The sequence below is a fragment of the Micromys minutus genome (assembly GCF_963924665.1).
Source record: "Micromys minutus genome assembly, chromosome: 26".
In the NCBI taxonomy this organism is placed as follows: domain Eukaryota; kingdom Metazoa; phylum Chordata; class Mammalia; order Rodentia; family Muridae; genus Micromys; species Micromys minutus.
The window spans coordinates 16754801-16766114 of record NC_137961.1 but is presented as its reverse complement, the minus strand read 5'-3'; the positions used below and the strand labels follow the sequence as shown (position 1 = coordinate 16766114).

Below are 11314 nucleotides of genomic sequence, written 5' to 3'. Positions count from 1 at the left end.
TTTACATAGGATAAGCCCTAGACCATAGTGCTTAGCGTAAAATGATGTTGAAGAAATCATAGACCTGTATATTAATAGTACAGATTATGTGTCCCGCTCACCACATAACTGTGGGAATTTCATACTACCAAACAGCAAATCTTTTGTCTTTGTTCTTGTTACACAAATACAACTTAATTAATACTTCAATTGTAATTTTATTTTTATAAAACATGTCAAAAGTTGTGAATACAAATTGTGTAAATTTCTTAAGGCTTCATCACATAAGTAAAATTCATTTCACAGTTTATTTTCTGGATTATTTAGAGTTTATAAGAAACATTAGCACAATGTCTCCAAAACAGTTCTACAGGAAAGTAGCAGTAAAAGTGCCAAACCTGACTGATCAGTCAGCATTTATTTCTTCATGTGGTCTGAGTAAAAGACATTAAAAACGAAATCAAAGAAAAATTTATCCATAACATGAATGAGAACAATGAATTCAGGAAATTTGTTCTCTCCAGCCTGTCAAAACAGAATAAATGTAATTTTAAATTGGGAGAAAAAGAATATCCATTTGAAAGCAACAGGAAACCAAATATGCATAACACCATATTTATCAATTGAAAGGTTAAGACCAAAGTTTTAAATAATTAAAAATAATCCCTTTGAGTAACTGTCCTTTCAATACAAGAACAGTGGAAGAAAAGTATTTACAAAAGCTCTCTAAAGCAAACTGAGTTTAACCTTGCGATGACCAACTGGTCTACCACTTAGATCTTTAACAGCAGCTAGAGCTTCATTATAATTTGTCATAGCAACAATAGCTTCACCTAAAGGTAATCCTTCCTCATTATACTGTATAGAAACTGAATCAGGTATGACTTTATAACCATGGAAAAAGTCTAAAATTTCAGTAGTATTAGCTTTAAATGGAAGATTTGAGATCATAACACGAATTATTCTACCTGAACCACAATTTAAATTTATATCAGATGAAACTTTTCCCTCTGGAAAACTGCCCATATTATGATTTCCAAAATCAAAATGGCCACCTTCTAGGTGACCAAAGTTCACAAGAGGATGGTGACCTCTGAACTCAGATGGAGTCCAAAAATCCTCTCCAGAAAGTCTAAACTTATCAGGAAGTCTAAAGTCCCCCTCTGGACCTTCCCTGAAGTCTTCTGCAGATACCCGCCTGAAGTCCTCAACAGTGGGACGTCTCAAATCTTCTTGGGAGATCCTGAAGTCCTCATCAGAAGGGTGCCTGAAGTCTTCATCTGCCAAATACCTGAAATCTTCCTCTCGGGAACGCATGAAACGTTCTTGGGATGGCCGTCTAATGTGATCCTGATAAGAACTCCTGGAGTGCTCCTGAGATGGCCTTCTGAAATCTTCCTCCCAGGGGCCTCCGAAATCCTTCTCTCTACAATCTTTTTCGTGAGACTGCCTAAAATCATCTTCCAGTGGCCATCTCCAATCCTCAAGGGGCCTTCTCCAGGCTTCCTCCCTTGAGCACCTGGTATGTCCCTCCAGGGGGTGCCTATACTCTTCTGGGGAGTGCCTGAAGTCCTCAGGAGAGTGCCTGTCAGACTGCTGGAAATACCCTTGGGGATGCTTGAAAAGACCAATTTTCCTTAAGTCTTCTGACTGATAAGAAATGCTTTCAGACTGGCCAACTGAACACGCTGGTCGATCTCTTAAGTCAAACAGACAGGAACAATCATCTCCCCCGTGGGACCGGGAACAGGCTCGTGTCTTCTCATTAGACATCCAGGAAAAATTAACACCAAATTCCTGCATTTGTTCCTCAGATATAAGTCTTAACAACACCTGTGTCCCCAAGAATCTTTGTTGGTTCAATCGTTCCGCTTTCTTGGCCTGCTCTTCTGACTGAAATCTCACCAGTGCCTCTCCCAAACCAACTCCCTTGTCATCACAAAGCAAATAAATGTCATCCTCAACAAGAGAAAACTCTGCAAAGAACTTCTGCACTTCCCACTTTGTAACATCAAATGGTAAATTTCTTATATATATGCACAGCTTCTCACCAGAGCCAGAAAAGCCTTCTTGAGAGTACTTTTGTGAAACACGCCCTGGCCTTTCTTTCTCTAAAGACTCTGGTCTCTTCTTTTCATAGCATTCAATGATTTTCACCATTTCCTTTCTAGAAATCGGGTCAATAAGAACTGGACGATACTGTAAAACAGTCTTATGCAAACCCAGGGCAGTATTATAGTCTTTTTCATTCTTGAACATCACAAAGGCATACCGTGTTCTCCGTTCATCTTTATATAAAAACTTGATCTGGTCATTAGTCAGGTCAGTCTCCCTAAAGAGATTCCTTAGATCTTTTTTGTTAGTATTTAAGGACAGGTTTTTGAGGTGGACATAAAATCCAAGAGGAGAGCGAGAACGTGTCCTAGGTGACCTTGAATGAGACAGTTTCCGAAAATGTCTGTCATTAATCCTTCTTGAAGGAGAATGTTCTTCAGACCTCAGACGAGGAGTGCCACCACCCTTGGCTGCAGTACCTCCACATTCAATCCACTGCTGTTCTGAACCCTGCATGACTTCTATAAATCTTGAACCCATGAAACTTCTATGGCATTTAAGACCTCCTGAAGCATCACCACACGAAGCAAATTTTACTATAGCATCACCATTATTTCGGCCATCGTGGTGTTTTAAGAGAATTACTCCATCTACACACAAACCAGAGAAAAAGACACGGACATCCTCTTCATTTACTAAGTAAGGCAAGCCTCGGAGAAACAAGTAAGGATTCTCAGCCTTCAACGGCCTGGTCTTTCTTGGCCTTAAGTCGGGTCCTGTACCATTGGTATGAAACCCAGCATCTTGATGAACCCCAGAACCGTATCCAGAGTACCTTTCTTCTTCCTTCAGAGCATCCATAAAAGGATACATGTTGCCAACCCCCGATGACCCAGATCCTGGCCGCCCTCTTCCTACAGGAGCAGTTCTTTTCATTTCTATGGTCTTCTGCATTTCTACCTTGCTACTGAGAAAAAGCTCTACAGATGAATTCTTGATAAACCCTCCCGAGCGACTTATGGCACGTCTTGCATCTTCATCTGTTGCAAAAATAATAAAAGCCTCCCCAACTTTCCCTCCAATTATATGCACTCCTCCATCAGGAATAGTCAATCCCTTGAAGAAGTGACGGATATCCACAGGGCCCGCAATAAAAGGCAGCCCCAGTAAACGGATGACTACAGCCATGCTGAGCTCAAACCACAGCAATAATGACCTGCAGACAAAAAGGTACACATAATAGCAAGTCTTAGTTTGCAGTACCTTAGCCCACACTAGCTTAATAATTACACGTTTCATGCCTTCTTCAGCATTACTAAACGCAAAACAAATAGTAGTCCACAGAAAAACCTGATCTTAGAATTCTTAAAACAAACACATGTTCTCCTATATAAACATACAAATAAACCAACCATCTTAAACATTTTCACCTCACCTATCCTATTCAATGGGATCATCAAAAATATCAAATCTTCCTTTGTGAGTCTGCCAAATGCTGCCTCACCACAAGACCAAACCACTTTCAGACTCTTTAGAAGCCTTGCCTCCTCCTCATCTGACTTTCACTAACCACCACAGAGTTTCCATATTCAGAAAAGCCAACTATGGTCAGAATACAATTTCTGCTCCTGATATCCAGCTGCCTAACGCTTTATCAACTGGTCACCATGGAAACAACAGGACGAGGAAAACCAGCATCCACTAATCTATCTGATTTTGTCAAACTTCTGTGCAAAGCCTCACACTCTGATGTCTTACCTTTTCCTTTTATCTCTTGGGAGACCTGTCTTTTTTGTAAAAGCAACTTAACTGTGGAAAGAAAATGAAATAGAATTAATCTTTGAACTCTGCAACCAATCTCAGTGCCTGATGTCCATTTCAGAATTACCAATCAAAGTCAAAAATTATAAGACATCACAATTACAGCCATTACAATTGGCCACTTTTATCTCAAAGGAAAATTAATTATAGTTTTGCAAAAGGAAGTATAAAACTAGAACACGCAATTGCAAGGTATGAAAAAAAATGTGTGCTGAAAGTTATACTACCTGGTTGGAATTAGTTTGAAAAGAATATGAAGAAAATATTAGATACTTTCAGAATAGTGGTCTTTACATGAATGTATAAATATATCAGAGCCCACTGACTTCACCAAGCTTATCACATGGTGATATACTGAAGTGTCAAATGTACTTAAAATCTGTTTTATAAGTAAAATAATCAGTTTGAAGTCCAAGCACTTTTCAAGGGCTTACATCACTTCACCTAATGGTGCTCCAAGCATGTAATTCATACTTATCTCCAACTCACATGCCAATCTGCACCCTGCCACACATAACTAAATCAACTAAACTATTAATGATTAAAGTAGAAGTGTAAGTTCTGGATATCACTAAGACAGGAATAAATGTCATTCTGATATATGTAAGGAAGATACTGTAACATCCCTCATGTAAAATTTAAAACTTCAATGCCACTAATTTCATATGCTTTCAATAGTCAGTAGACTATATTAAAAATTATCTCATGCTTACACAAGCACACACACTTTACCAACTTCCAATATGACTATGCCAACAGACTTCTAAAAAATTATCCTTCACATGTACCTTATGAAAGCCTTAATAATAATACAGAAAAGTAACAATATAATATAATAGAGTTACTAATTTGGAATATTGGGATTTGCCAATATTCACTACTGAAAAAAAACGAACAACTCAACTTAGTACTGTTTAATAAAACTTGGTTGTATCACTTTCACAGACAACCAAGCACAAATTTACCCAATAACAATTTAAAGGTGCCATATTAATCATCATAATTAATATTAATGTGCAAATTAAAGTTTGTGTTCTCTTAAATTTAGGTTCCACTACTAAGTTTGAAAGGTTGTCTTTAAAAACCAGGTGAGGTGGTCTACAGATTAAATGTTTAAACCAAAAGTTAATTTTGAGAAGTCAACATTTACAACCTTCAACAAAAACCAAAAATGGCTCCTTGAAACTTGTCCACATCCAAATTCCAAGACTCCTATAGAAAGTGACTTGGCTGCTTTTCAACTTGTCTTTCCTCAAACTTTTTCAAACCCAAAGGAGGTATATAACCTGAGAACAAGAATCCAGCTACAAATACATCAATTCTGAAACATTTAAGGAACTAAGTACACACCAAATTTAAAATACTTCTCAAAACAGAACATTGCTTAAAAATCCTTTTCTATGTGTCTCAACTAATACCATGTTCATTAAGCAATTTCACAGGCACAAAGCTATTGAATTCCAATCCAACAGTCCATAAGTTCGTTCTAATTTGCCAATTAAAAGGCAATGTTTAAGGTTTTTGCCTTGATATAGTAGGGCAAGGTATCATTTACCCAGTCAGGAACACCTAGGAGAGCATCTCAGAGACTCAAAGTATACACTATTTCCTTACAACCTCCAGAAAATCTTTAGACAAATCTGCCTGCACCAAAGTCAAAACACAAATTATGCTGTTCTAGTTTTCAGTGCCATTGCACGTGTATGGAAGAGCACAAGAACCCTGTTGCTCCGTGATGCTGTTACTGTTAGGCCTCTGTAAACTGATATGAAAACCGGATCTCTAAACATTCATTTAAAGATAAGCACATTTTCAACAACTTGGCTCATTTTACCAAGCCATCCTTCCATTTAAGTCACCTTAAATAAATGATCTTATTTGTGCATCTTTGATTCGTGAGTCGGAGGAAAACAGTAGACTTAGCTCTCAAGTTCAGCTGTAATTTCAGGCCCAGATAATTTTTAACTAACATAGCATTTTCTAGAACTGGCAAGAGACACAAAACTTTTACTATGTACCTTAAACTATGTTTTACTGCCCAGCATTAAGAAACAAAAAATCCTAAATCAGAATTTCTCCTGCAGAAAATTTACTTCAGTCCACAAATACTCTCTTATAAAATCTGCCGTTTAAAATGTAGGTGCTTAAAATAAAAAACTTCAAGACCACATAGGGCCACAGTTCCGCGCCAGGAACAGTTAAGTGAAGATCCACAGACACACACTTCCCATGTCTTCCATCATCATCATCATCAATGGGGAACTCCTCAGAAGACAGCGATTCCACTTTGTCCAGGCTCCCAGGGGGATCAGAGTGTCCTTCGTTTAGCGCCAGTCCAACTTCCTATGTCGGATCCGATACTCTCTGTCCCCAGACTCTGCCTAAATCCGCTTTCAAACTAACCAGGACCGCTCAACCAGCGTTTCCCTGAGTTCAGCGGTCCTTGGGGCAAACGCACCATCCCAGCTCAGGACTGGCTCCCAACCTCACCACCGCCCGGCGCACCTCCAGCCCGAGAAAGTCGGGCTTTCCCGCTCTGCTAACAACGTGGACAGGGCAAAGAAAAGAAATACCTAGGCGACACTCCGAGAATTTGGCTCTCAAGATCCCTGAAGTTCACACACCGCCACAGGGAGGCTGACAGGAGGAAGTCGGGGGTCAGGGAGTGCAGCCCTCACCCTCGCCCAGCAAGCCGGTCTTTCTGGCTCTCATCCCCTCCCTTCTCCCCTGCCAGGCATCCTGAGAAGAAGTGTTTCGCACTGGGCAATGACCACACACCCCACAAATGGAGGTTTGGACGCTCCTCGTTGCAGCAGCCTCCACAGGCCAACTAGGTCCCTACCCGGCCGGAAGAAAATGGAGACTACACTTCCCTCCGGTCGCGACAAACCGATGCACCGTTTTTCTGCTCATGCGCAGCCCAGGACCAACTCACAACTCAGGCGCCTGGAATGCGCCTGCGCAGACTTAACAGGGTTACTTGTGATCAGCGGGTTTTTAATAAGGCTTTTCTCTGGGTAATAGGGAGCTTTTGTGCATGATCTATCCGTGTCCTAGCCAATTCTTGAGGCTGAACCCATCCCTGAAATATTCCAGTCCGTCGGAGGCAATAACAGAAACCACACAGCTTCCTTCTTTTCCTTTCAGGATAAGGAAAAAATGTGAAAGAGGAAAACTGGATATTTATTTATCGTTCGCTGCTGCAGTTTCTGTCAGATCTCGGCAAAAACCGACAGTTGCCCAGACTGATAAACGCATGCTGTATTTGGGACGGGCCTGCGGGCTGCCGTACCTGAAGTCGGTATTACAGAAAGCAGCTCCTCAGTGGCCTTTTGACTGCTCAGATCTATGCAACAAGTCCCAACAAATCACACCATGTGGTAGTTCTCATGTGGGAGGTGGGGGGAGGGAAAATAGAGGGAAATAGATGTATCTTCTGGGAAAGGGAGAAGAAAAGAGACAAGGGAGAAATTTTTTATTAGTCCCGTGTCCCATGCTAAACGGATATTCGACAGTGGTCATGGTGTACTTCCAGAAGGACAAGACACAGGAGTGACACTGTCACCTCTTGGGCAGCTAGAAATGCCCTACACACACACACATGCACGCGTACACACAGTTTGTAAATGTGAGTCTGTTCGGTTAGAAAACCACGTTAGTAGGTAGTGAAACAAAAGGAAAGCATAGGAAGGGGAAGGGGGACAAGAGATTAGAAAATGTACCTCTGAGTTAAGGCTACTTGTAGTGATTCTCACCAATGTTTACAGAAACTTCAGCCAAGATTCACCTGGCCCAGAATGTTCACAGACCTTTAGCATATGCCACAGGCATTGTCAGCCTCTAACTACCTACCCTGTTGCGCTGGGATGACCATTCCCCTTCGGTTAACACACACTTTTCCCAAATAGCATATCAGAGTAAATGTTTGCCATTTCTGTCATTATGATATAAAAAGAAACGTTCTTGTCAACGGAACCACATGCTATTCTCATTATAGAGACTAAATATTTTTATAAGCTGAAAACAAAGTTTTTAGAACAACAAAACTTAAAATCAAGCAACCACACTCAACTGTGGGGACTGATTCTTTCCAGGCATTTGGGACCATATGTCTATATGGCAAACAGGCTGAATAAATGTCTCAGAGATGATTGGCTGCCCATCCAAGTATAAGTGACTTTCTGAGTTGTCATATAGGCTCTGTTTTAAGGTGACTATATCTCTCTTACTTCAGTTTAACCGTGTAAACAGCTTGTGCTTTCAACCTCTTCACCAAGCACAAGACCTGGTCCAAACCCATTTCTGTAATTCCTCTCGACCTTAGCAGGTAAACAGCCTGCTTCCCACACCCTGTTATGTTCACTGTAAGACTTACCTACTTCATCCTCCATCCCCCCATTCCATGCCAACATAACTTACTCCTGCATTATAAGATACAGCATTTTTAATCTGAAAGTGATTTCCCTTCCATTTACTCACCATGGCATTTCAAAAAATTTCACACTTGTTTTCATGTCCTTTTCTTAGAAAACCAGTAAAGCTGGAACTTTCCCCTCCCTGCTCATTAATTTATAGCTTGCTTAATCTCCCCTCTTTTCTTTGCTGGCCCTGGAAAGGAAGGAATGTGCCCTGTAGCAATAGCTATTCTGATAGTCAACTTGACTATATCTATAATGAAGTAATATCCATAATTGGAGGGCTCACTTGTAATCCATATCTTGAGGCTAGAAGACACAAGTTTCTAACCTGGATCTGGGCATGGAATTCTTGAGGCACAGTGACTATGAAAAACCTAGGCCTAGGCAAGGTAGTACATGCCTTTATTCCCAGTAGACTAAAACAAGGAGATCTCCTAGTTCAAGGTCAGCCTGGGACAAAACAAGTCCCAGATCCTAGTATGGTGGTAAACACATTTAATCTGGGCCACACCTTCTGCCAGAGACCTACAAATATACATTAGAAGAAGGAAGATTCCAGCACATTGGTTGTAATCTACTTATGCAGAAGACCAGCTGAAACAACCAACCCCATGAGACTGAGCAACTACTAGATCCTTGGACTTCCCTTCACAGGCGACCATTGTTGGGGGGTTGGACTAGAAATTGTATGTCATCACAACAAATCTCCTTAATATATGGAGATATTCCATACATTCTGTGACTCTAGAGAATCCTGACTAATACACATGTGAAGTCCTTCCAATCTTCTACCTTGGTCCTTTATTCTCCTGAACAAGAGGAAACTGAGTATTTTAAATCTCCTCTGATGAGCTTTTCCTTTTCTCTTACAGATATATTTTCCTTTATATGTATTTTAAAAATCTTTTGTTCTATCATTTCTTTTGCAAAATTTCTCAAAATATTTTTTGATTCACTCTTGTACCTCATTAATTATCAAATTTATTTTATCTGCTTCTTCTTATGTCTTATTAATACTGCATGGCTTCTATCCTAAACACTGTAATTAAATAATAACCCTAGATGTAAACCATGATCAAAGACTATTATAACCCCACCTGTGCAGCATTTATATTGGTAGGGGCCAAACATTTTGGTTCAACACCTTCTACAGCTTAATTGACATAATTCAAAATGTGTTCCTACAAATTGAAAGCAGGGAATTTAAGTTTTAAATCCCCAGTTCTTCCCTCCATTCGGTAGAGCAATGATGATTTCCAGAAGGATGGCAACAAATTGATATTGATATTGTAAAGAGAGCAAAGTTTGGCGGACACTCCCCTCATTTCTGCCACATTAATGAATAACTCCTATTACTCCTATTTTAAATTTGAAAACTGATGTCTGGTACGTGGCAGCCACCTATGATTAAGAGGGATGAGCCAGTGTGCTGGACAAAGATCAGCAATCACATACCTTCAGATTTATGCTATTTTTTTTCATTTAAGCTGTTACATAGTGGCAGAGCTGTGTGGTCTTCAATTACTTGCAACAAGAATAATATAAAGGGTAAAACTTCAAATGTATGCTTAATGGTTTTAGTTTATATTCTTTCCTAGTGTTCCCATCGCCTGGTGAGCCTACAGTGTTTATAGTTATTTTGATGTTAACTGTGTTTCTCTATGTCATGACCTACAGATAAACACTATTTCCTAGAACTTTGGTTAAGTTGTACACCTTCAAATAAAAGAAACAAACGAGTCAAAATGTACCCTTAACACACCTGCAGATTAATCCCAATCAGTCTAACTCTTCTTTCTTAGTCTTTGTTAGTTTTAAGTGTATCCAGATAAGTTATTTCTAGTTTAATAAAATAATGACTCAATCCTTACACACCAAGAAAACATTGACTAACTCCGGGTTACATCCTGTTTTACATGTACTTTTTGCTCATTGTAACTAGTAAGACCTTAATGCAGAATATCAAACCTTAAAAAAAAAAAGAAAAAAATGACTCAAAAGCTTTTTATAAAAGATTGTTCTTTTGGGGGACCTACTTGAGAGTGTACAACTTTTTTCATACATTATAGAAACCAGACCAATGTTAGTCTTTTGAGAAAGACATAATGTTAACTCAAAAGTCTTCTAACTTCTTTAGATACATTTCCCACAGGCATTGAGAATGTGTATATCCACCTCATGAAAGGCAGAGCAGTATTTCTTTTATTATAAATTCTTATCTTTTCTGAGAAAAAAAAAAGGCAAGCTACTGATGATAAGGGGGGAAAAAAGTATGGCTGGTGACTTTATTGAGGAGGAAAGAACAAAGACATGAAACACAAATCTGGCACAAGGTACAGTGTATTAGCCAGAGTTTTCTAGAGTCACACAACTTATGGGTAGCCTCTATATAGTAGGGAAATTTTTTGGTGACTTACAGGTCCCCTCTAACTAAGTTATGACACAGGGCAGGAGAGTTAATATATCCTTGAGACAAAACTGTAAAGGTATACTGCTGGCCTTGCCAACTGAAAGCAAATTGCTTCTGGTGGCTTTTAAGGACAGGAACTGAGAAAAATGCCATTTGCTAGATCAATAGCCACATACCATGTTCCAGGAGATATGTTAATTTGCTCAAGCAACAAGACTACATCTGGCATAGCAGCTGCAATCGGAGTTACTACCTGATTATTTTCCGTAGTCAACTGACATTCTCCATGACCCATCTGTCTTCTGTACTGGCCAGATAGGGGAGTTAAAGAAAGATTTGTTGGGCCACCACCCCTGCATCTTTCAAGTCCTTGATAGTGGCAGTAATTTCTGAAATTTCTCCAGGAATATGATACTGTATTTGATTCACTATTGTCTTTGGCAGAGGCAACTCCAAAGGCTTACATTTAACCTCTTGAACCATAATAGCCTCACTCCTCAGGTCATGGAACCTATGTGAGCATTCTGCCAATTTCTAAGTATATTTATCCCAATTATACATTCTGGAACTGAGCATATGACCACAAGATGTGTTCGGGGACCTACTGGACCTACTGTGAGTCAGACACTAG

At 39.7% G+C, this 11314-nt stretch overlaps 1 protein-coding gene across 1 annotated transcript; it reads right to left on the bottom strand.

The window, feature by feature from the left end:
* Nucleotides 1-298: 298 nt before the first annotated feature.
* On the bottom strand, nt 299-6552 carry LOC308437649 (RNA-binding protein 12B-A-like). The gene is made up of 2 exons (XM_080938761.1): nt 6429-6552; nt 299-3250 (listed from the first exon to the last, which is right to left on the bottom strand). The coding sequence occupies exon 2, from the start codon at nt 3220-3222 to the stop codon at nt 706-708; it is 2517 nt and encodes an 838-aa protein (XP_080794887.1). The 5' UTR covers nt 3223-3250; nt 6429-6552; the 3' UTR covers nt 299-705.
* Between the last annotated feature and the right edge of the window lie 4762 nt (nt 6553-11314).

Coding starts and splice junctions, on each gene's coding strand:
- LOC308437649 (XM_080938761.1), bottom strand. CDS start 3,222: ATGGCTGTAGTCATCCGTTTACTGGGGCTGCCTTTTATTGCGGGCCCT.